The 26,902-nt window shown below is 39.4% G+C and overlaps 1 protein-coding gene across 2 annotated transcripts in view; it reads right to left on the bottom strand.

Moving 5' to 3' along the window:
• The window catches only part of HACD1 (3-hydroxyacyl-CoA dehydratase 1), a 27,659-nt gene extending 1,370 nt beyond the window's left edge, over positions 1 to 26,289 (bottom strand). The window contains exons 1-7 of one of the 2 annotated variants that reach the window (XM_059404238.1): positions 26,018 to 26,289; positions 20,304 to 20,421; positions 20,098 to 20,116; positions 19,933 to 20,021; positions 17,244 to 17,365; positions 13,510 to 13,688; positions 11,892 to 11,992 (exon numbers count right to left, since the gene is read on the bottom strand). In XM_059404238.1, coding sequence (XP_059260221.1) covers positions 11,910 to 11,992; positions 13,510 to 13,688; positions 17,244 to 17,365; positions 19,933 to 20,021; positions 20,098 to 20,116; positions 20,304 to 20,421; positions 26,018 to 26,274 — 867 coding nt within the window. In that variant the 5' untranslated portion in view covers positions 26,275 to 26,289 and the 3' untranslated portion in view covers positions 11,892 to 11,909. Of the gene's footprint in view, positions 1 to 7,691; positions 11,993 to 13,509; positions 13,689 to 17,243; positions 17,366 to 19,932; positions 20,022 to 20,097; positions 20,117 to 20,303; positions 20,422 to 26,017 lie in introns of those variants that run through there. The other variant, XM_059404237.1, reaches the window with a different exon arrangement.
• Between the last annotated feature and the right edge of the window lie 613 nt (positions 26,290 to 26,902).

The raw sequence follows: 26,902 nt of genomic DNA, 5'->3' as shown, positions 1-26,902 counted from the left end.
CCACAGTTTGGCGACCGTGACCATTGCTGCTATAAACATTGGGGTACAGATGGCCCTTCTTTTCACTACATCTGTATCTTTGGGGTAAATACCTAGTAGTGCAATGGCAGGGTCATAGGGAAGTTCTATTTTTAATTTCTTGAGTAATCTCCACACTGTTCTCCAAAGAGGCTGCACCAACTTGCATTCCCACTAATTTTTTACTTTTGATGAGATTTCACTCTATCAAAAGTAAGACACTGCTATGGCACAAAGCAATGTAATTGTCTTGGTTGAAAATCAATTTAGGGCTAAGTATTTGGGTAACAAAATGTGTAGAATGATATTTTGTTGAGAAAACCTTAGAAAATAAAAGCATTTTACAGCAAAGGAGAAATTAGATTAAAATCTTGCAGGTATACTGAAAAGTTATAAAAGTACATAAAAATTTCAGGCATATTGGTTAGGTATACAGCTCATTGTAGAAGACAGGATTAGTTTGGTTAAGTGTTAGATGGAAAGAGAGAACAGATTTATTATTATTATTATTATTATCTTAGAGAGAGAGAGAAAGCATGTGCAAGCAGGGGGAGGGACAGGGCAGCAGGAGAGAAAGAGAGAGAATCTTAAGCAGGCTTCCTGATTTGAGATCAAGAGCCAGACATTCAACTGACTGAGCCACCCAGGGGCCCCGAATAACTTTTTTTTTTTTAAAGATTTATTTATTTATTTATTTGACACAGAGAGAGAGAGATCACAAGTAGGCAGAGAGGCAGGCAGAGAGAGAGAGGAAGGGAAGCAGGCTCCCCGCTGAGCAGAGAGCCCGATGCGGGACTCGATCCCAGGACCCTGAGACCATGACCCGAGCCGAAAGCAGAGGCTTTAACCCACTGAGCCACCCAGGCGCCCCCCAAAATCCACTTTTTAATCATGCCTCTTATACACACTATTCCACTCCTTGCTTTTTTTCCCATGAACAATTTATCTTGGAGGTTTTTCTATGTAGAGAATTCAATTTTAAAATCCTATTCCTTAAAAACAAAAACCTACCATATTGTTGACTCTGGATAAAAAATGCTGTTTGTTCGACTAAGGGATTTCTACACAGCCCATAGAAAGGTAAGAAATTCTACATGAATGGTTCTCCTTCCCTCTAGATTCATAAATGGCCAAACATGCCATTTCTAATTGAGGCCTGGCCCTACCGGAAGGAAAAAAAAGTAATCAACAAGTAGGTCGTAAATGGATTTTTCCTATCTTCTCTTGTAGTGTAAGTTCCTGGGAATTATTTCTGATTGTAATAGAAGTGCTGATGTTAGGATTTTGAAGGTGATGGACTCCATTTCAGAGATCCATCTCGAATAAACAGATGGCCAGCTGCAGCCCTGGCCAAGGGACTGGGCTGCCCCAGCCAGGGCATTCCCCTTTTAGAAAGCCCTGGGTGGGGCGCCTGGGTGGCTCAGTGGGTTGGGGCCTCTGCCTTCGGCTCGGTTCATGATCCCGGGGTCCTGGGATCGAGCCCCGCATCGGGATCTCTGCTCAGCGGTGAGCCTGCTTCCTCCTCTCTCTATGCCTGCCTCTCTGTCTGCTTGTGATCGGTCTCTGTCAAATATATAAATAAATAATCTTTAAAAAAAAAAAAGAAAGAAAGCAAGCCCTGGGTGGTCTAGATAACTGACTACTTGAGTGACCCTGCTTCTCCCTTCCTGCCCTTTAAATCCTACACTTCAACTTACTGATAAAGAGCGAGTCCTCAAAGCCCTAGGCCCTCCACCCTGGGACCCCATGAAGACAGAACCCCATGGTCTCTTTCTCTCTCTCTCTGTGACCTCACTGTGTGGCCGTTGGACCTGCCATTACCCTCCAGGACCTGTAACTAGCTAAACTTGTTTTTTCAAAAGTCCTTGATGGTTGTTGCTGGGGGCATCCTGCAACCCTGACAAGAACAGCAAGGCCTGGGTCAGCCACAACATGGGCCCTGGTGGGGGAACATGCATGTGGGGCAGGTTGGGAGGGAGGGGCATGCGCCATGAGCAGCCAGGGTCCTGGTGAGTGTCCCAGGGTCTCCAGCCAAAGGCATCACAACCAATAGGCTGAGACACAAAACACACCCCCACCAAATATTTCAGTTTTTTTTTTTTTAAAGATTTTATTTATTTATTTGACAGACAGAGATCACAAGTAGGCAGAGAGGCAGGCAGAGAGAGAGGAGGAAGCAGGCTCCCCGCTGAGCAAAGAGCCCGACGTGGGAGTCGATCCCAGGACCCTGAGATCATGACCCGAGCCGAAGGCAGCGGCTTAACCCACTGAGCCACCCAGGCGCCCCGCAAATATTTCAGTTTTAGAATGAAAATAGATTCATGCTTCTATTTGAAGAGACATGGAGACAAAAGGAGAGTCAAGAACAGGAACTTAAATGTGCAAATCCCCTGGGTGTGTGACAAGTGCAAGACACTTCCCTTGTCCCCTAATAGTATTGTATATTCAAGTAACCTTGAAATGAAAAGTCCCCTGACATATGCCACAGGCAGCATTCTACTCTGGTGAGAGGAAGACAGGTCTTGCTCGGTGAATGCTGTTAGAATAATGTGAAATTCAGGCAGGTAAGAATAACATTAGATTCCTACCCTACACCACAACACTCAACATTTCCAATGAAAACAAAGTTAACACAAGCCAGGAAAGAATAAGAAAGGAAAATGTACTTAAGATTTTGAGGTGTCTAGGTCTTTTTAATCAAAACGTAAAATCGGAGGAAAAGGCTAGCAGGTTTTTTGCATAAAAATTTAAATCTCCCGCAAAGCAAAAGCCATCATAAACAATGCTAACCAGAAACACTCAAAGGAAAGCAGCGTGTATGCTAAAGGAAGAACACTGATGACTCATGTATACACCGACACATCAGGGAAAATGACTAACAATTCCACGGGATGGGGAAAAACAACACAGAAATGCAATTCGCAGGGAAAAAACTACAAACAACCGTTAAACATATGAAAATATGTGCAATTTTAATATGCAGGTGCACATGAATTGGCAAAAAATGAAGATTCGCATTAGAGCATGAAAGAATGTGAGGTTACAGGGGCTCTCCTACCTTGCAGTTGGGATTGAATTGATAACAGCTTTTAGGGAACACAATTTAGCAGCATGTACCAGAATTTAAAGTGGGTGTTCCCCCTAACCTAACAATTTTACACCTGGGAGACTCTTATGTGTACATATGCACACAAAGTTGCAATGTTCTTGGGCCTGTTGCTTAACCTCTCTGAGACTAATCCTTTATTGGTAAAATGTTTATTAAAATAGTGTGTACCCCATTTGCTTGTTTTTATTTAATATATATTTGATATATATTTATATCAAACTTGTACTCCTAGGATCATCCAAATGATGTCTTATTGTAAAATACACACACACACAAATACACACTCATACTTCTGGATTGTGTTTGCTAATATTCTAATTTTTTTTGTCTATGTTCACAAGGAAGATTGATCTGCAATATTTTTGCATTACATATTTTTTATTAACATATAATGTATTATTTGCCCCAGGGATAGAGGTCTGTGAATCGTCAGGCTTACGTACTTTTCACAGCACTCACCATAGCACATACCCTCCCCAATGTCCATAACCCAACTACCCTCTCCCTACCCGCTGCCCCTCAGCAACCTCAGTTTGTTTTGTGAGATTAAGAGTCTCTTATGGTTTGTCTCCCTCCCGATCAGTTGTTATTTTTAAGTGAGGTAAATTAGCCCATGGTCTGGTACAAAATAAATTTCAATGACTGTTATATACAGATATTACTATTACCATCATTACCATTTAATTATGATAGTTATGTTTGTGTACTTATAAATTATAAACAAAATGTACATCAATGGAGAAATACATAGGATGAAAAGCATGCATATATACGTACATACAACTCTCTAAAATGTGCAAACAAAATTATACAAAATATACAGATTATTTGCATTTATTTAACAATCTGTGTGCACACACATGTGCATGTGGGGGAAGGGTGTAATGGGGAAGAGTGAGTCTGTTTTATAAAGGTCTAAAAAGGTACCCAGCTGTTATTAATGCCCAAAGTATTGGAACAAGGGGAAAAGTGAAGATAAATTTATATTTTACCATGCATCATTCTGTAGTGATTGAATTTGACATTTCTGAGCAGCCAATGTAAGCTGGCATGGTCTCTCCAAGACCAGTGAACTTGACTCATCTAAAACCATAACAACTGGACCATATGACTTCATTTATAACAAATTTGATCTAGTTTTTCAGATTTGAAATGACAGAAGTTAATTTATAATCTAGATTTTGCACACCATTTAGGATGGCAAAGATTTACATCTAATTTCTTTAAATGGGTTCTGAAGATGAGCTTAAGTTTTTTGGAAAATCATCTTATTGCTAACAATGGCAGATTAATGAGGCATTTCAGAATAAAATTATTTCATTATATTCTGATTAAGGAATTCTTCATTTGAGAAACCTATAAAACTTTTATATTCTTAAGGCAATACCATACATACAAATTGTTAATAAATGCTGACATAATGGAATTCTTTAAAAGACTCTCCTATTGTAAAGATAGTGGCCCCATGCCCTCAGCCCTGGGTCTCCTGTTGGTGGATCAGAGTCTCCCTCCTCCTTCCCTGGGGGGCAAGGCTGGCTGAACAAATCTCACCACAGCTTCTACCTTATTTTAAATACTCATGATCATAAGACATGCCCATCAGGATACCATATATATCCCAACAAAGATCAGTTTATAGGTAGCTCCTTTCCACCTTTCTATTAAATGAAACAATGCTCTTCTGTTTCCAACTCAGATAAGAAAATTCATTAAATATAAGTCATATTTCAAATCGGTAAAAAAAGAAAAATATATGGGAAAGAAAAATTTTTAAGATTTTGTTTATTTATTTGAGAAAGAGAGAGAGAGAGTACAAGCAGGGGGAGCACAGACAGAGGGAGAAGCAGGCTCCCTGCTGAGCAGGGAGCCCAACATCAACATGGGGCTCCATCCCAGGACCTTGAGATGATGACCTGAGCTGAAGGCAGATGCTTACCTGATTGAGCCACCCAGGTGCCTCAGGAAAAGAAAATTTAACCAAAACAATTCTGTCAGTGATATTAAACTCTACTCAAGAAACAAGAGGGTTTGGTACAACTGCAGAAATTTCACCTGGCACAATACTGTTGTTACAAAACCATTAAAAACGAACTGTCATTTGCACCAACCCTTATCATTTATATTTGCCAGACGCTGCTACAGTTACAGATGCTCTCTCATTTGCAACTCAGACTATTCCTACCCTCTTTACAGAGGACTCTGAAGCTTAGCAAAACCACTGACTGGAGCTGATGAGATAGAACTTTAGATGGAGAGGCAGGCAGAGAGAGAGAGTGGGAAGCAGGCTCCCTGCTGAGCAGAGAGCCCGATGCGGACCTCGATCCCAGGACCCTGAGATCATGACCTGAGCCGAAGGCAGCGGCTTAACCCACTGAGCCACCCAGGCGCCCTGATGAGATAGAACTTTAAAATGTCGATCATCAGACCCTAATAACAATATCCTAAGGTATTGTCATAATTTTTTATTTTGTGTCAAGAAATAAATCCATGTACCATTTTTTTTTTTTTTACCCCTGCAGACATATCTACTTTGTTCACTACCAGAGTGAAATTGCTTCTAAAACAATTCAGACTTCATTCCATAGAACTTAAAAATAAATGTGGTAATGATTTCTTTCCTTCTTTTGGCATTAACTCAACAAAAAAATCTATTTCAAAGGAAGGAAATTCAGTGAGTGTTTACAGTACATATATGCCTCTAAGATTAATTCACAGAAAACATTTTTAACATACTTTCCCAAAAACTATGTGAATAATTTACATAAAACAGATAACTGTAGCATAACAAATTAGGAATTTTCCAGAACCAAACTGCTTCGTGACTATGAACATGGACAACCTGTAAAAATAAGTAACATTCGGGGCACCTGGGTGGCTCAGTGGGTTAAGCCTCTGCTTTCAGCTCAGGTCCTGATCTCAGAGTCCTGGGATTGAGCCCCGCATCGGGCTCTCTGCTCAGCGGGGAGCCTGCTTCCCCTCTCGACCTGCTTCTCTGCCTACTTGTGATCTCTCTCTCTCTCTGTCAAATAAATAAATAAAATCTTAAAAAACATAAAAATAACCAACATTCTCACAAAATAATTTTAAAGCCTTTTTCGATCTATGATCATACCTAACTCTTGATACCTATCAACTGGTAGTTCACACTACTGACTACAGAGAGTTGCAACTCTTCTACCAAAAAAAGAAGAAATTCTGAGCTTTCTGAAATTTTAATTTTCATTAAAAGATGTAATACATTTTTAATGCTATAAAATCGGTTTCTATATAAATCATGTTAATTTTGGAATTGAAAGAAAAAAGTAACACCAGACTCTGGTGAAAATGCTTATGCACTCAAGTTACAAATAAAGTTGTGTCTTTGAAAAAGAATATTTGGGACGCCTGGGTGGCTCACTGGGCTAAGCCTCTGCCTTCAGCTCAGGTCATGATCTCAGGGTCCTGGGATTGAGCGCCGCATCGTGCTCTCTGCTCAGTGCGGAGCCTGCTTCCCCCCCTTCTCTCTGCCTACTTGTGATCTCTTTCTCTATGTAAAATAAAATAAAAATAATTTAAAAAAAAAGAAAAAGAATATTTGAAGCTCAAAAATCTACATTCTCCCAACTGAAAATCATTCAAAAGTCATTTTTTTTTGAGTACACTTACTGTAAATTAGTCTTTCCACTTCCTCAGTTCTTAAGATTAATTTCTGTGTTGTAAAGGTTCCAATGAAGTTCAGTTAAAGTTTAACTCAATAAAAACCAGGTTCTGAACATTTTCATTTAGGCACAAACCTATTTTAGTCAACTGATGATTGAATTATAAATCATTCAGGCAAATGATAATTACTTTCTATCATGCATATTTCTTAAAAATAGGAACATATACATTTTCCATAATCTTGAATATATTCCTTTGTGTGTATGTGTGTGTTTGATTTCAATTAACAATACGACTATACTAAAATCTTATAACATAGTTTCTAACTGTAATGATGTCCATTTATCTCCTATTATTAAATTCAGCACAGCAAAAACACCTGCTACCCTGGATGTTACCACCATGACCTGTCTTACGTTCTATACGTACTACATCAGTGCATAGACAGGGCAATTGTATGGGAATAAAATAATAGATGCTTAAAAAAACACAGAATGTCTTAATTCTTCATATTACCTAAGTTTTTCATTTTCAGTTTTCAAGTTTTTCATTTGTATAAACCTCCGGCTGTGGTGGTCATTGATTGGAGACAATACAGAATGACGCAGGAATGTTGTTTTCAGTGATATGAAGTACAGGGAGAGGGTACTTCTAAGAAGACCTCTCCCTCCACCTGCTGATGCTTTCCTTCCATAGCTTTCCTCCAAGGTGATGCAGTAACTAAGTTGCCTGTACCAGGGTAATCTCCCCTGTTGCTAAAAATGCAGACTTTTCAGCCTCAAGGCTGCTGATATACACTCTTTACTGGCGGGGGGGCAGTAGAGGGGTGGGGAGTCAGGAATCTTAGTTGACCCTCATAAAACTGTGCTCTGAAAACCATTTTTCTGCGGGTTCTATCCTCAAAGTAAAGTCACAAAGCGTTAAGTGGATTGAAGAATAATTTTTAATTCTCAACTATACAAATTGAATTTTAAAATATAGGGATAAGGTGTTACCATAAATCAAGAAATAAAATTAATTTTTACAGCAATCTCAATCTTGTGTTAGTTAGCATTTTAGTATAGCAAGATAACACAGTAAGAGGATATAACAGCATAGATAGAATGCTATGGTTAAGAAATCTTAAGCAAAATCAAAGTACATTAATTACTCACAGAGATTTATAGTCTAGGGCCATTAAAGTCAATATAAAGGTGAGTTAATAATATGCCTGGAAATTGCATGTGTAAAAAGAATATAGTACTTTTTAAGGACTTAAAAAGATATCAATCTTCATATATCAGAGGACAAGCATAATCAGGTAAAAAAAAAAAAAAAAAAAAAATCCCAGTGCCTGATTTCAAAGACCAACTCCACAGAACCAGACCAATAGGCCTTCTATTACTAAAATACCTGTGTGTTACCCCACTACCAAAACACTAAAAAAACTGAAACCCTAACACACTGAAGTTAATATCCCCAATAAATGAAATAAATCAATATTCCTGCTGAAATGTGCATAAACTAAATCTAATCACAAGGAAACCTCAAATCCAAATTGAGAGACTTTCTACAAAGGAGCTCCTCTGTACTGTTGGAAATGTCGAAGTCATGAAGCATGAAGAAAAGTCAGGGAGCCACTCTAGACAGGAAGAGGTGACAAGGAACTGTGACGCCTGAACCAGGACTGCATCTTGCCCAAAACATGTTTGTGGTTTGTTCCCAACACCCTGCTGAGGAAGCTTGTGTGAGGTCCTAGCTGAGAAAAAGATACTCTATCAATGTGAATTTCCTGATTTGGGTCATTGTACTGTGGCTGTGTATGAGGATGTCCTTGTTCTTAGGGAACATACAGTGAAGTCATCATAAGTGAATGTTTTCAACTTACTCTCAAATGGTTCACAAAACATTAAGGAGAGAGGAGGAGTGAGGGAAGAAGGGAGAGAGAGGAAATACTACATCAAAAGGGGCAAAGTGTTAGGGCTCAGGAATTCAAGGGAAGGCTATCTAGCATTCTTGCAACTTTCCTATTAGGTTTTAAGTTATTTCAAGAAAAAAAGAATGCTAAAAATATTTTTTAAAGCTGCTAATAGGAATGCTAAAAAAATCTAAAAACTTTAGAACATATTTTTAAGCTTCAGATCTGGAGGAACGACTTATGTCTATTTCAGTTGTTTTGAAATCTAGACTAAAAATACGAACAAACTGAATTTTCAATTCCATTCAATGCCTTTATACTAGAAATTACAAAACAGTTACTTTTCCTTCTATCAGCTATATTTATATTCAAGATCACTATATAGGTTAATGGAAAATATTTCTACGTTTTACACATTCATTTGAAAAATAATTCAAATGCTGGTTTTTATAGTTTTTTTTTTCTTATAGTTATTTCCCTCCTTCTCTTGTGCCTTAATGATTTATTTTAAGTTTCATATCTATCATTGATTTTGAGTCTATTTGAAAAGTTTTAAACCAGAATGTTATTTAGTGGCCACGATATACTTGTATACACATAAGTAACAAAAAAATCCTACCACATCAGATTACCAATGCTTGACATTTTGTAATTCTTTTGCAATGTGATTTCCTGGCCAATCTAACCTAACAATCATGTCAGAGGTCTTCCCGTGTAGGGTGGAGAGAGGCATGATAAGAAAAACATGCCAATTCCCCTCAACAGTCCTTGGCACACAGTTGGCACACAGGTTACTGTGTGATTCCATTTCACTTGCCATGTCTCATCAGAAACCACAAGATAGTGGCAGACCAAACAGACGCTTACAAATCCAAAGATGAGACAATAATACACCTGAGAATCTAAAGAGGTGAAACAATAAAAGTTTTTGGTGAAAATGACTTTATGTTTATTTTGGCATACTTCTAAAAATTAAGTTATAACAGGGACATTGTTGTATTAATATCAGATTAAGGCTAAGAAAAAATAAAAGAAAAAAGGACTTGCACATGCTGAACATATTTTATATCAATCTTTAAAGCAATGGAAAATGAAAAACAATCAGAATTTTGTGTAATGTTATTAAATATAATTGAAAGTTGCCAGTATCATAATTTCTTGGTATATGTTTTTCAAATGCCGAGGTCTACAGGGCTGAATGGAAGTTCTGTTTGATTCATGTCCTGGTTTGTCTAACGGAAAAGGAAAGTTGGGAAGACTTCAGGAGAATTCCAAAAGGGAATTCCTGCAGGCACAGGAAACACATGCAAAGGAATTTCGAATACTTTCTCTTTCAAATCGAACTCTGATTTAAACACTTTACTTTCTACCCAAGGGATAGTTTAGAATTAGTTGAATATCGAAGATACTGAAGACAGACTAACTCTAAAGTTTAAGGATACCATGCTAACAGAGGTCACTAAATAACAGTTTGACACATTTTCATTTTTATTAAAGTTAATCACAATTCCTACTTCGGGATATGCCAGAACTAAACGAAAAAAAAAAAGAGTTATTAAGCTGCTTGAAGGGAGTACAGGTTGAATTAACACAGGTTTTAGGAACAGCATTTAAAATACTTTTCATAAGACAGGCATCTGACAGCATGAAGATGTATGGGAACTTCTTAGGCGATGGCACCAAAGGGGAAAACTCCCCAGAAATTTCTTCCATATAAAAATTCAAGATAAAAACAGATCAAGCAGAGTAAAGGCAGAATGAACTTTTGCATTTGGAGAATTAGTAACCTCATACATAGAACACACAGTGCTCGTTAAAACATTCAGCTGCAGAGATATGTTAAAATGTAATAAAGGAAATAGCACCTTTTAAAAATCATGTTACCTAAAATGAAAGTTTGCAAAAATGATTCTGAACTGCAAATCTTCATATGAAGAGAATTGAGAAGGTGGGACCACAAAACAAACAGTTTGAAAAAGTGCAATGTTACATGATGATTGCAAGCACAAACAGTACAGAACATTGAAAGCCAAAATTCCACCTCCATATCTGCAATAGGCAAAACAAAACAAAACAAAACCATAAACAAACAAACAAACACAAAAACCCCTTTTCTTTTACGTTATACATCTAAAATTCTCTCTAAACTGGGTCAGTAAAACAGCATACCTTAATGTAAGGGGAAAAATTTAAAGGGCTTCCTTAGGAATTAAAAGCAGTATTAAAGTATCAGTCTATCCATCTACTATCTACTAAATAAATACATGGTCTATCTACTGTCTGCTAAACACATGGACAAAAGGTTTATTATAAGACTTCTTGCTTGAAATTCAATGGAATTCAGAATAAAATAAGTCTGTTATGTCATATGCCAAACTTTCATTACCTAAGTCCCACAAGAGATTATCAAAATACGATTTTTACTAGATGATTCCAGGTATAGAGAAGTCTTTCTCAGCCAGAGTTCTGACTATAACATTATAATCAGACCCAATGTTATTCTTTTTTCACAAGCAAAACAAAGTATACACTTATTCTTTCTAATCCCTTAAAATCCTTATAGTTGAAAAGGTTGCCCTTGAAGGTTAATGCAAATAAAAAATAACTTTGCTTAGCAGTACATGTAATTTTAACAGTCTAAACATTTATCCAAAGATTTTCCAATTGTGATATCTACTTGAATATTCTTGTTATACATCTGCTTTATCTCTATCAAAAGTCCTATCAAAACAAATGATGTCCATGCTTCCCAAAATAACTATTAATCAACTGCCTTATAACTTGTAAGAAACAGATCTTGGGTTCAGGAAATACCAATACATTATTAACATGTTATTATAATTCCGCATTTACTTTCATTTATAAATATCACATAAATACCACCAGCAAGTATCATAATGTTAAATCATTAAACTAATTTGCAAATATTGATTTAAAAACCTTGGAGCATATGCTGCAAAAACAAAAAATTAGTGAAATTTTTTTTAAAAAGGTTTCCCCCTCCCCCAGGTAATACACCCAATTATTTTCCTAATGATCATCCCCTACCCAGGAGTTGGTAATAAATATTGCATAGTTCTTACAGAAAATGTGAAGACAAATATTGGCAAATACTGCATCTCACGTTATAGTCTAAGAAATCATACAATCTGTAGTATTTCATAAAGTTGTTTATTCTTGTTATTAAAACTTGGACTCAAGTAATCCTGGTTATTCTGGAAAAAGCACCTTGTTCGGGGGCATGGTTTAGTCATCCTTTTCTACAATCACCTCTCCGTGAAGCACCTTTCTTCTTTGGCGTAGCATATGAAAATAGAGTTGTGGAAACACTGATAGAAAAAATAAAAAACAAAGGAGGGTGCTGTTGACAATTATTTATACTAGAAGCCCCCCCCACGTAGGCAGTCTGAGGGTAAGAACAGCATCTGTCCCCGCAGCCGCCCGCCCCCCACGCTGCCAGAGCTCAGGCTGAGCGCGCATGCGCAGAGGCCACACACAGTAGGTCACACCCAGCACCCAGTAACCCGCACTCTGCAGGCCTCCCACAGGCCTCCGGGGATTCCAGGCTTGCCTTTTTTGATGGTGATCTTTACAAATTTAAGGTTTGTGGTCACCCTGTCTAGAACAAGTTTCCTGCCCCCGTTCTTCCAACAGCAGGTGCTCACTTCATGTATCTGTGTTACATTTTGGGTTGCATTCTCAGGATATTGCAACCTTTTTCATTATAATTATTGTACTCGTCATAATGAGTGGTACTGACTCGCTGAAAGCTCTGATGATGGCGAGCATTTATTAGCAATAAAGTATTTTTTAATTAAGGTGTGCACAGTGATGCTATTACAAACTTAAGAGACTACAGTATAATGTAAACATAACTTTTACATGCGCTGGAAAACAACAACAACAACAACAAAAACCATCGTTGGACTCACTTTATTGCAATGTTCGCTTTAGTGGTCGGAACTGAACCTGCAGTATCTCTGGGGTATGCCTGAAATGCTGGGGATTCTTTAGCAAAGTCCGAAGTTAAGTATCTTGATAAAAATATCTTCATAATGACCTGGGACACTGTGCCAGAATGTTCTGGCGTAAGGAAAACTGCCTAGCCCCCTTCTCTCGGGTCCATCTGCTGTCCTGTACCATGAAGGCATCTCATGGACATATGTGGGTATGTAAGCCCACACAACCCAGCTTCATCTCTATCCCTCACAAACGTTCCTGTTCCCTGCTAGTGACTATCAAAAATTTGACCTAAAAACCAACCACTAAAGGCATTTAAGTGAAGTGAGTAGAGCTTCACCAACTCATGGCAACTATTGAAAGATGATGAGAAATTAGTGAAGAGGCTGAGTTATTCAAAATATTTTAAGAAAAGCAGCTTCCTTATGTTCTAGTATACAGAGCAACATACACAGGTCTAAGTACTCCTAAATAACTTTTCCAAGTGTATGTTCAATGATTAGACAGAAATGACCTGACATTTTCTGGGACTACATGTTTATCTTCAGACAAATAATTCTAAATGCTGGCAAATAATTCACTGATGTGTGCTCTATCTTTTCTCTAAAAAACAAAACAAAACAAAAAAGGTAGTTCAGCTTCTCTTTAAATGATTCTGAGAAAGCAATCATCTGTGTATTGATTTACTTACCTTTTTCCTTATAACTTTAGGAGTCCTTTTTGACTTGCTCAACTCTTCCATTACTTAAAATTATGAATAAACTTGGGGTTGAACAGAGGTTTTAATGTATTTGAAAGCCATCAGGTCTTATTAAACTAGCCATCATACTTTACAAAAATACTCGCTGCTTATGCTAAATCAAAGTACTAATGATCATATACTTACATGGTATATATGAGGCCATGGTTATAAGGAGGAAATAGTAGTAGTCGAAAGAAACATTGTATTTATTCGGAAGTCTTATTGAAAACATTCCTGTCTTCTTCGCGTATGGTAAGGCAGCATATATTGTAAGAAGTTCACCAACAACTCCGACGGGATATAAGATGATAAAAAAATTATATCTGGAGAAAGACCCAGAGAATTATTTTTCTAAAATAATGACTGGATTTGACATTATCATTCTTTTGCTACTACGGTCTTTAAACTTAAAAATACACATATTTACAGTGCCCCTCACAGGTTAATTTTTTCTATTTTAATCATTTGTTTTTGTTTTTAAAGGCTTTATTTATTTGACACAAAGACAGAGAGTATAAGCAGGCAGAGCAGGAGGGAGAGGGAGAAGCAGGCTCTCTGCTGAGCAGGGAGCCCAATGCAGGCCTTGATCCCAGAACCCTGGGATCATGACCTGAGCCGAAGGCTGCTGCTTAATGAACTGAACCACCCAGGCACCTTAATCATTTGTTAATCATTTTAATTATCCTCCTTTATTCTCATAGCAGTTTCCATTTTAGATGGCAAAATCTTAATAAGATAAGAAATCAACTTACTTTACAGTACTGAAATAATGGTATATGTGTTAACAATGTATATGTATGTAGTTTTATTGTAAAGGACGTAAGTCTTGTATATAATACATTATAAAGCACCTATAAGTATTATAAGGCATTGTAAGGGTAACTTCTTTGACATCTGGAATCAAAACTGAATGTTGTTTTTTGTTTTTTTTTTCCCCCTTCAGCTAGTCATTTATTGATCAAGTGCTGTGCTTTAAAAGACCAGTTATGTCTGGGTGGCTCAGTTGGTTAAGCAACTGCCTTTGGCTCAGATCATGATCCCAGGCTCCTGGGATCCAGCTGCGCATCAGGCTCCTTGCTCAGCAGGAAGCCTGTTTCTCCCTCTTCCTCTGCTGCTCTGCCTGCTTGTGCTCTCTCACTGTCTCTGTCAAATAAATAAATAAAATCTTAAAAAAAAAAAAAGACCAGTTATGTTCCTACTTTTGTATCTAAATCTCGAAATTACCAAAGTGGTTCTTGGAAGCCTTTGGAAACCCCTTTGTGGCTACTAATTAAAAGACAGTTAATTACTATTTCAGAAAACTGACATACTACTAAATATATATTTATACATATGCATATATTTGGTATATCTAATATATAAATAATACTAAAGTATCAGTAACTACTAATGAATATATTATCTAAAACTGTTCTCTTAACAGAACAGGTAAGAGAAACTGTTTCCAAAATTCCCACATTAAAGGAAAAGTTTGCTTAAGATAGCTAAGAAAGTTCTATTCAAAATCCAAAATCAGTTTGTTCATTTGGGTTGTGGCAAGGTCTCTAACGCACAGTAGGCCAGTCATTACTCATGCCTATGTGAGGGCAAGGCTCTATGAGTCTCTGTGGGCCTCCAGCAAGAGCAACTTCAAGGATCCAAAGCAATAACATTTCTCCGCTGAAGAAAATAATTTCTCTCAAAGGCAGTTACCAAAATAAAGGTTAAATTGTTGGAGGAAAAAGACAGAAATCAATTAATCAGTATTTTATTTCATCGTTTTGTTGGCATTAAGATATTTGTAAAGAAATGTTAAATTTATCAGTACAGCAGAAACTTGGAGACAACTCAAAAATCACCTTATTCCTGTATGTCAAGGATATACAAGGGTATGTCAAGGATATACAACGGGTAAGACATGGTGTGGGAACAGAAACATTTGCCAAAATAGATTCAGTGGCGAATGGAAAGACCAATGATCCTTTTATTGTACCTGTTTATCTCCTCCTTGCCGTGGGTAGATCATCTGCTTTCTTACTACTAGGAGTATAGTTATTCGTATATTATTTAAATCACTCTTTTCCAATCTTAATTTCCTAACTCAATTTAAAAATAATATAACTGAACATTTTATATCCCTTTTCAAGTAAGACATTCAAACTTTTTTACGGAGTTTTTAAACTTTATGTGACTCTCCAGTGATTTTTCTGGAAGCACTGTTCTTAAACAGAAAAAAGCATATCACTCCTAGACTAAACTAGTTTGAAACCTTCAGCCACTGATTATTTTTAATGCAATGATAGCAAAAGATATAATTTACTGGCTTTGTACTTCAGAAAGATTGCATGTCACCAACTCTGTAAGCTTTGATGGCAGCATGAGAAATTTAACTACCTATTCAGAAAAAGAATTCCTCGTTAAAGGTTCCTAATTGTTACCTAAAATTTTTTTGAAGGGGATGCATTTTTGAAATTAAAATTGAAATTAACATCAAACATAACAACGTACAAGTGCCTATTCAGTGGGCTTTTCTAGGAACACTTCTTACACATAAGTAGAACGGAAGTATATTCAAACCGTCACAGTAGGCTAGCTCTGTATAAATAAGAACCCATTCTTACTGTGAAGTTTTATTTGAGAATGACAACTTCAACATTTGAACATAAATACAGATGTTATTTGAAGTTTTTTAATGAGGCTGGTAAATATATATCGATGGTTGGAGTCTTTTAAGATTTTTAACATGAAATATTACTCATGATTATGATTAACTGACATGTATTATGCTAAGAGGTACATTTCAAAGTTGAAAGGTCTTCGAGTACTTGGTTTAACATTAGTTCAATTGACAAAGGATTTCTAAACAGCAAATTCAAGCATGTTTTGAACTTCTCCAGAAAGTCAATACATGCATGGTGCATTCCGAAAGGCAGACAGATGAAACATTAAAGACTATTATCTTTCTCAAATAAGTTCTACAAATACAGCAAGTGAAGAGACTATTGTAGGAGTTAGTATTTTCAAAGGTGCTGGAGGTCCAGAAGACTGAGGTCATCATGCAAGATTCAAGGTGCATTGAGATTCATTCTAGGATTAGTCCAGCAACACAACAAACTGCCAACTGCGTGAAAGGCCCAATCGCTCAAAGTGAAAAAATGCTCAGTTATGATAAGAATAAAACCAACCCAACATAGAAATGGGAGCGCAGCCTCCTTATGAGAGACAATAGGTTTAAGCTCAAATTATAATTCTGAAGCCTTTCAATAAACAAAATGATAAACCATAAATGTCTAAAAAGGAGCAAAAGCATATAAAAAAAAAGTCTGAGTATAAATATAATTAACAGTGATTATCTTCATGGAGGGGGATTATAAGCAGTTCAAAAGGTCTTTTTCCCCTTCATTTTGGATTTTTTAATATATTCTATAGTCCATTTCAACAAGTATAATATATGAGTTATGAAAAAGGATTGTAGATACTAATTATCAAAATAATTTTTATCATTAATAATATTTTTATCAATAATTATAATTATTAATTATCAAAATAATTTAAACCATGCAAAAAATACCAGATTTTTGGCACAGAGTTTAAGTTTAACTAATATAATTTTTTTTAAATGTACATTTGCTTTCAAAGAAAAATGAGGGACCAATTCAGGTTATGTGAGGATATTGACACAACTCATCTGGCACTAATTCTACTCAAATTATATATTAATATGATTTTTCTCTGATCATTAAATTAAGCCTTTAGAATTGAAGTTACAACACTGCTATTAGCCAAGAAAACAGCATCCTGGCATCATGGGCTAAGACACAAATTTTCCTTCCCTAGTGTTAGCTCAGCACACAAACACACATGCACTAGTGAGAAACTAAACTGCAAGACAACGCCACCTGGCCCATTTAATGAAGTATGGCAAGTGGTCGAGAAGACTGAACGTGTAGAAGGAATAGCGAGTGATCTCTGTCACAGTCCACGCCACCAGAAAAAGCACCACGCTCTCCTCATTCTGGATCTGCAGAATCACAGAGAAATCCACAGTGTGGTTTAACCTTGAACATTTTTCTCCATGAAGATATACTCATTTTTTACTGTGTGTCTTTGAATGTCAGGGGTAGCAGAGGCAAGACAGAAAAACAGAGTCACCACTACATAATTCATGAAAACACACAAATATGTCCTAGGCACAGGAATGGTCAAATTTATAGTGCTTTCTCTTTCTTAGCCTTCGCTCCGGCTGCTAACTCAACCATCCTGTGACAACATCACCCCCTCAAAACCAGCATGGGAACCATTAGACAGTCCGACTTTCTACGGTCATCTGATGGTACCCAGCCTACTGCAGTACTAGCTACTGCATTTGTCCACCCCTCTTTTGTCCTATGACCACCATTTGCATTCGGAGCCTCACCATCTTCTCCATCCAGACTACTCTAACAGCTTCCTAAATAGCCTCTCCACTCCTACTCTCCTCATGGATTGAAGTCTTTTCTTCAATGCAAAACCAAAACACATTTGGAAGCAGTGATCCTGAGATTTAAAAGCTTCTTTGGCTCCCCATTCCTTAACAGGACAAGAGGATCAGAGTCAGTGCTCTCCTTATACACTCCTTCCTCAGGGAAGCCTGCCTTTCCCTCCTTCAGTCAGGCTAAGTCCCCAGGTACACTGTAATACGTATTCATCTCTTATTTCAAAGCACTAACGCTAACATAATGAAACAATTAACAGTAGACCGTGAACAATGTGGGGGTTGGGGCACCAATCCCTGCTGCGTAGCCAAAACGCCTGCATTTAAGTTTTGACTCCCCAAAACTTAACAAGTAATAGCCTACTGTTGACCAGAAGCCTTATCGATTACCTATGAACAGCTGAATAACACATATCTTGTGTGTTCTATGTATTATATATGGCATTCTTACAATAAAGCAAGCTAGAGAAAAGAAAATCGTAAGAGAAAATACATTTATGGTATTCTAATTATCAGAAAAAAAATTATAAAAAGAAAAAATTCTGGGTCTGAATGGACACGTGCAGTTCAAACGCAGGTTGTTCAAGGTCAACTGTACTTACGTAACTACTTGTTTACCACTGCTCCCACTTACAGGATCCACAAGGAAGAGACCATATTCGTATCATTAACAGCCAGATCCCTAGCACAGCCTCAGGCTAGAACAGTTGTGCAATCAGTATTTGCTGAAGGAGTCAAGGTCTGTATGACCAGCACCCACTTCCCAACAACCAGTACGCAAAGAGCTGATATGGCCCTATCCACTCTTGTAAAGCCAGACACAAGCACAGTGTCAAGTGTACAGAAGATACTCAATAAATGTTGGCTGAGTTAAAGAGGGGTAGAAAGGTACCAGTGGGAAACTATTGTTGGAAAAAACTAAATAGTGCTACTAATACAGAGATCCTTTCAAGGATAAAAAAAAGAGCAAAGGGGACTTTTTTCTCCTGGGCACTAGCAACCCATTAGATCCTCTCTCACTTCTTTCCACAGTGGATGCCAGCCACTCTGTCTTGTCTTTCTTCTTCTTCAGTCTTCAGACATTTTGCAGTCCCGGCCCAACTATTATATTTGCTTGCTGTCTGGAATAGACTTTCTTTTATTCTGTTTATGGGGACCTCCTGCTTTTAAACTACGTGGCAATCTGCACACAAAGTCCGGCTCTCCGCGTGGCACGCACTCACAGCTCAGGGCATGGCGGTCAGCCATGAGGGGCCAGGTGCACTGAGAGAGTTGAGTGAGAGACAGAGGTCCGGAGAGGCTACCGTGCGGAGTGGTGGGGCAGCGGAAGAGCAGTGATCTGTCCCCAGAGCGCGGACAGGGGCCAGTATGTCTCACAGACAAGGGAAGGGAGTTAAGGTATCATTTCAAGCAGATGAGGGACAAGAAAGGCATCTCAGGAATGGAAAGGAGGCCAGAGATCTGTTCTCAAGTAGACAGGAGATGCCGGAGGCTGTCAGAAGGTCAGAAGGGCCCATCTGGGAAATGTTTCTGTCACGGGTTTAAAAGGCCCAGTGTCTTGACATAGTGAGCACGGTGTTTGTTTGTCTAGAAGGGTTTAAGCCATTAATTAGATTCAGGTCTGTCTCCTGTCATGCCTCAATAAATAATATGCTAATTTCCCTAAGTTCCCCAGCCCTTCCAACTTTTCATTTAGTCCTTCCATTTGCTCAGATCTTACAGAACTGTATTTGCTTTTTATGCCTGTGGCTATAACATGGTAAATGAGGAAAAATACACTGTTTATTGTGGCAACATCAATACATAATCAAAGAGAATACACATCAATAGAAAATTTTCAGTTAACTATTTGACAGAATATGAGTATTCACTTTAAAAACTGGGAAACACCAGAGGAGAATAGATTATGGATATAAATATTTAATTTGCTTGTGTTTCATGGTCATTCTACTAATGCACTAAGTCAATGTACAATCACACTTAGATCCAAACCCAGCCATTTTTGTGTCTAGTGGTTCTGCTTCCTGCAATATAGCAATGTTAGTATCTTAGATTCCTATTAATATAAAAGCTTTCCTGCAGGCTCATGAAGAGAACATGTTAGTGTCACTTACTGGTTTTATACTGTGAGTAACGAGCCACACCATGAAGATTCTTGAACTCACTTGGACCCCAGTCACAATCACAGAAGTAGGTACAATTCCTTAAAGAGAAAAATAAGTCAACCATTGCCCTAAAGGCAACTTATACCAACAATAAAAATTAAATCAGAAACTTACCAATTAAACAGTGGACTATCTGTAAGCAAATAAAGAAAAAAATCACAAGTCAATAGCATGCAACATAAAATAAACTCCTGTGAACACTGGTTTTCTACAAATCCATGGATGGATATCATTGGCAAAATAAGACTGATTTTGTTCAGCAAATAATTTTTCCAAATAAATATTACAACAGTAGGAAAACAGCATCATTGAAAACTTACCTCGAGCAAGGCAAATGTCTGGAAAAATTTAAGTGTCTTCTGAATACTTTTATATAAACCTTTGTGTGTTCCTTTTTCCATATAGAAACGTACCATGGTAATAGCTAAAACCAACCACCTAAAAGAAAGAAAGGTATTTTATAAAGTTCTATCAAAATGAATACCAATGATCTTCCTGAAAAGAAATCGCATAATTTATATAATCATATGTTGTTTTATGATGTTCGCAGCTCATTTAACAAAATCCAAAGGAAGAAATGGCATTGTTTTTATACTGACTCTTCAAGGGGATGAAGAGAACATACTGGAGATCAACTAGGTTCAAATGTCAAACGATGTCCGTTCCATGTTTGGTTTCAGCAGACTGACTAAAGAAATGATGTACCCCAAATGAGGTTATTAGAAAGTATTTCATAATTATATAAATATTTCTTAAGGTAAAAAGCTGTGAGTGTTTAAGTATGTACTTATACAAATATATGGTATATATTTACATGTAAGTATAAGTAAAAATATTTCATTATAATTCTTTTCTTTAGTATTTGCACTAAACAATAACAACCATTGTGCCAGAGAAGGGCATACTTATAGAGGGTCAGATACGGGCCTGCTTTCAAAGAGTTTGCTTTACAAAAAGGACAAAAGGCATATGCCTTTCCTTTTCAACTTCTACTTCTACACAACAGAGAGGTTCTGTGCTATGAAGACCAGCACTACACACACAAGCTACGTCTGTGGAGACCGGCTTTCTCACCCTACACTCAATCTGCCAGGGACACTAATGAGAGTTCATTTTTTTTCTAGTTTCCTTCACAATTACAGGAGCACTTTTCAAGTTTCAAAAAGTTACGCCGTCTGTAACTTCTTAAAATCCTTAGTAACACACCCATGGAAATGAGTAGCTACTCTAGGCATCTTTAATTCAGTGGGCTTCAAAACGTCTAGTTACATGGATTTATGAATGATAACACTATTACACAGTTTTAACTTCTTAATTAAAGAACCCTCATAAGATGGACAGCTCAGAGTTTTCCCACAAACGAACTACGGATGAAATAAGATGAACATGGTCAACAAGGTCAAGAGAAGACGGAGGCTAGAGCTTCTCTTCTGGGCACTTTCACTCCTCCTCAGCACACACTGAGGAGGAAAGCAAGGACATTCCTATGAGGGTGGTGAGAAGTCAGGTAAAATCTGAAATTGTGAGCGAGACCTTCCAAAGATGGAAATGTTAATGATACCAACAACAGCGATAATGACGCGTGTACTTTCAGAACGCTTTCAAGGTTCCAAATGCACATTTAGCATATTAATATTTCATGCTCACAAATTCCCTGTGAGGTAGGGATGGCTATTATCCTATTTCACTGCTGAGGAAACAGGCAGAAGAGGTCACAGAGCCAGACAGCAGAGATGTAAACCCACCAAGGAGCTCAGAGTCTATGTTCTTGAACCAGGATGCTGTACTGGTTTGGCTCTAGGCATGTACGTGTGCCTTGGGATATTTAGTTAATCACACAATTCGCTATATTTGAATTACAAGTAAATCTTCAAAGTTATCAAGAGAATTATGCTCAAATATTTTAACCAATAGTAGTGTGCTATCAAAAAGTTCTGAGGACCATTGTTGTAGATGAGTCAGTCACCGTGCAGAGACATCAAGATTTATCCTAAGTCTTAAAGGCAACAGTCCAGGTAGAAATAAACCCTGTGACATCTCCCAACCGCCCATGCTATTCTCGCTCCACAGTACCCTGGCTTTACTGGATTCAACTGACAGCTTCGTCCCATATGTGGGCCAAACCATGGCTTCATCCCATATACGGGACAACACCGAATTCTGTACTGGGCTAATCTGGGTGACATTTTAGATATCTTCCTTAAAATGTTACGATTTTACCGTCTTCAATTTTAAGTCCCCATACTAACGATTAAAAAAAAGCATATTAAGATAGTTAAATCAACATTTGCATACATTTGTCTTTTTAAAGAAAAATCCAAACCAGATTTTTTAAAAAGATCACTTTGAGAGCTACCAAAGAATTCATCAAAGGATTCATTTAGATGGCAACTTTTCCATATTTTTAAATAGCAAGATATAAAAATCCACGAATTGTAATGTGGTAACAAATTTTACTGTTGTCCCATAGGTGGCAGTGTTGTACCACCTAGTATAGTGAAATTATTAACTAGTTCGAAAATAAAAGAAATTAACACTCCGGTAGTTTTAGAAAGGACCGCAGAGCGATCTATCCTAACTTCTCATCTGTTTTTCAGTCACTGTGGCCAGGAGCTAATCTGGACTAATGAGTGTTCACTAAGTCCACCATCACAACGGGATGACAAAGTCTTTCCACAGGGGCCCTACATTTAACTAACTTTGCACTTTCTACATTGTTTTAGTAATTATCCTTTTTCTAAAAATGCAAAAGCAAGTAGAGCTTCTGCAACTGTTTTTAAAAAATAGGCCAGAGCAACTGATTACCCAAATATGAACCCAGAGAGATATACTCAGTCCTTGAGAAAGTACTCTCTTTGGAAAATATATAAACATGTGCTTTATATGTCAAAGATTGCTTGCTTGTTAGCTGAATTCATTTCTTTATTCATTCATCTCCATGTTCAACATTTATTGCTAAGCCAGGGAGTGTTGGGAAATTAGAAATAAATAAGTCCTAGTTCTTGTCTCAAGGAACTATTAAATTAGTAAGTAGAGAAAACAAAGCACTGCTGTACCAGGAGGTATGAGCTGTAACTCACTAAACACAGGGTCTGCTTGCCATGGCATTATGCCACGATGACCCTGAAAAATCTTATGGAAGGAGGAGTTCTTTCCTCTGGCTGTTTCGGGGGCTTCTTTTCCCCCTGAGGTTTCTTGGAGACAACCAGCTCCAAAAAGAACTTGGTTATTTATATTTGTATCTTCTGGTTTTGTTCCAATACTTCTTTTTAGATATGAATTATGAACAACTTCGCACAGACACAATGATATATGCTATCTGAATGAAGATATTCACACAAAAGATAAAAAACAAAATGTCATGCTCAGCTTATAAAATTAGGCAAGTTCTTTTTTTTATATCTATGTAAATACTTATCTATTATTTTATTGTTTTCAAAACTATTACAAAAGCTTAATATACTTCAAAGTTCTGCTCAAAGAGAAAAATAAGTTAAATGGACAAAAAGAACCTCAGCTAACCCTCCGCTATCCGTACTAATTAATGTATACCCTGGTTCACCTACCACTTTCCACACTACAACCTTACTTACCTCTGTTCTCCAACACCACTCTCCAATTAGATCAAGAGAATATACCGGGCTTTCTTGCATCTCATACCTATTGCTAGAATTTACTGAAAATATTCACTCGAAATATCTACTGTCCACATATTTCAATCCTATTCCTTCTTCAAATCTTTTTTTTTTTTAAGATTTTATTTATTTATTTGTCAGAAAGAGAATGAGAGAAAGCACACAAACAGGCAGAGAGGCAGGCAGAGGCTGAGAGAGAGGCAGGCTCCCTGCGGACTAGATCCCAGGACTATGGGATCATGACCTGAGCTGAAGGCAGCGGCTTAACCCACTGAGTCCCCCAGGTGTCCCACCTTCTTCAAATCTTAAAGCCTCTAAAGGCCTCCAAAGAGTTACATGGATTACTCCATTTTGGTCCCCTCTGCTTTTAAACAGAGGTGAAAATGACAAGAGACCTTCCCAGTATAGGCAGGGAGGCAGATAAGTTTCAGATACCCGGTAATTTGCTGGGCAGGTAGGAAAGATAGGAATGAAGTGTGACAATACAAAGTGTGAGAACACAAATTCTGCTCCAGATGGGGCAGAAGAACTAGAAAGCTTCAAAGAAAATGGCTTGATGTAGAAGTCATATGAGGAACAAGAAGGATATTACACAAAGAGTGAAAGGCCTGAGCAAGAACGGAGAAATAAAAATAAAAATGTAAAAATAAAAATGCATGGTGAGTTACACCTCATTATGAGTTACAGTTGATTTCAAATACAATAGACGTGTAAGGAGAATCAGGGAGTTTATTACAAAAGCCCTTGAATGACCAACAGCCTAAATCCCTTAGATTACAGTGGAGGTAACAGGGAGTCACCGAAGGCTTTAAACTAGAGTTATGCATTGATTTTCACTTTTAAAAGGTTAACCTGGTTTTCAAAAGGGAGAGTGGACTGGAAAGCAAAGGGACAGCAAACCAGTTAAAAAACAGCAGGTATTCCAAAAATTTTCCAAAAACTGGGTACGACTATCACAGGAGAGAAAATTCTTTCAGTTCTCACTGTGGCTAAAGACAGCAGCTTGTGGTGGGTACTCGATTGTTCTCCGGTTGTTCCAAATGTATTACTTTTCTTCTTCAAGATTATAAAATTCAGTAAAGCATAAAAAGAAGCAGCACCTCTCTGGAGTCAGACTGTCTAGGCTGAAATCCAAGGCTGACACCTGCTGGTTGAATGATCTTGAGCAAATTACTTAACCTCTTTGTGCCTCAATTTCCTAATCCCTCAAATTGACATCATGTACCCCTCCCAGGAGGGAAAAGAGCCAAAAATGAACTAGTACATCTAAAGTAATCAACACATTACCGGACCCATAGCAAATCCTCAATAAATGTATTTTTTTGCGAACTGTATTTGGTATTCAGGATTACACTAAACACACAATAAGTACTCAGTACTGGGTCAAACCATTAATTCTTTTCTATAAGTCCTGGAGTAAGATTAAAAGATCTTACTTTTGTAGGGGATTAAAAGATCCCCTACATTTATATAGATTAATATTACTTCATGTGATAATGAGAAAGTAGCTTTTCAAAATGACAATGCAACTTAGAAACAGAAGAGCAATTTCCCAACTGGTCTTGAAAAGCCGTCGACACTCAAGTCATTTTGACAGCTCTCTGAAGAGCGACAGTCACTATGTAACCTTATTTTCTAACTCATACTCAAAGTCAGAAATAAAAGTACGGGATATCAGTCACGAAGCACGGGGCCGTAAAGATGCTGGACACGAGTGCCAAGCTCTGATACAGCAGGATTTGTAAAATATCGTCCCAAGTAAGAAGCTCTGGGGCTCATGAAAAAAAAAAAAAAAAAATCAAAAACCAAAACTTGTGGTGACATTAACAGTTCCGGAAACTCTGCCCAGCGATCTGCAGCACGAGGAAATGCACCGTGGGGGCCACGGCCGGACAGCTCCAGCTCCGGGGCCGCGACACTAGGCGTTTCTTCAACAGCAGCCGCAGGCAGCGGCGCCCGGGGCGGCCCGGCCGAAGCCACCTCCCCCGCGGGTCGGCCCCGCATTCCTGCCCAGGTCTATACTTAACCTCCGGCCCGCGCCCCGAGCCGCCGCGCCACGCCGTGCACCGTATTAGGCAATGCCCGGCGAGCAGGGCCCCGGCACCCCCCCGCTCCCCGCCCGCCCCGCTCGTCCGCCCCGCTCCACTCCGCTCCATTCAACCCCGGCGGCCGCGGCGGCGCCCGCGCCCCTCCCCCACGGCCGCCGCCCGCGCCCCCTCCCCGCGCCGCGCCCACCCCGCCGCCCCGCGCCCGGCACCCGGAGCGCCTTACCCGCTCGCCGCCCTCCCCGCAGTCCCGAGCGCCCCCAGCCCCGCCGGCGCCCCGAGCGATGAATGTCGGGGGGCAGCACGGCGGGGAGGGGGGCGGAGGGAGGAGAGGGCCCCTCTCCGCGCACGTACCCCGCGGTCATGGCGATGTTGTAGAAGGTGAGCCAGACAGTGGCCAACAAGCCGAGGCGCCTCCTCTTGCCGGTGGCCTCCTTCTCCTCGCCCGGCTCCGAGGCGCCGCCGTTCGTGCCGTCCTCCTCGCTGGACGCCATGGTGGCCGTGCCCCCGGGGGAGGTGGAAGACAGGGGAAGGGGAGTGGGAGGGGGCCCCGCCGAGCGCGCCGCTGAAGCGCCGCCGCCCGCTGCCGCCGCCTCGGTCAGGCGCCCCATGTGCCGCGCGCAGGGGGCTCGGCGCCGCCAGCCCGGCCGCCCGCAGGGGGAGGAGCGGGCGCCCCCGGCCGCCGCCCCGGCCGCCCCGCCCCCGGCCCTCGGGAGCGCGCGCGGCGCGGGGACCCGGCTGCCCGGCCTGGGAGCCGGCCCCGGGGGCAGTCTCCAGGCGGCTGCGTGGTTTCCGCTCCCACGGAAAGCTGTCCGCGTCTCTAGCTGGGGGGACCTCTAGCTGGGACGTCTCGGGCGCGGGCGACCTGCCCCGGGCTGGTGCATTTAGTCCGGGCGGACGGAACACACCTGGGCTTGGAGTGGTCCCGCCCGCCCAGCCTTTGGGACGGTAATTTGTGGAAGTGAGGACCGGCGGTGGGATCTCCCCGCTAAGAACGCGTTGAGACCTTCTGCGGAAGAGTCGCCCGCTTTCGTCTGTTTCACTTTTGCCGGCCAGCGGGGCGTTACCGGAGGACTACGGCGGAACAGCCTCACTTGCGCGGATTCCCCCGGAGCCAGCGTTCTAGAGGCATCATTGACTGCAGTGCAGCGTAGTGTCTGGATGTTAGAGGGAAGCTGGAGAAAAGAGGACATGACAAGGTACCAAAGGACAAAAGTTTGAGCAGATGTAGGCAAGCTA

The sequence above is a fragment of the Mustela nigripes genome, chromosome 6 (assembly GCF_022355385.1).
Source record: "Mustela nigripes isolate SB6536 chromosome 6, MUSNIG.SB6536, whole genome shotgun sequence".
Lineage (NCBI taxonomy): Eukaryota > Metazoa > Chordata > Mammalia > Carnivora > Mustelidae > Mustela > Mustela nigripes.
The sequence above is the reverse complement of the archived record's forward strand: the minus strand, read 5'-3'. Positions and strand labels throughout refer to the sequence as shown.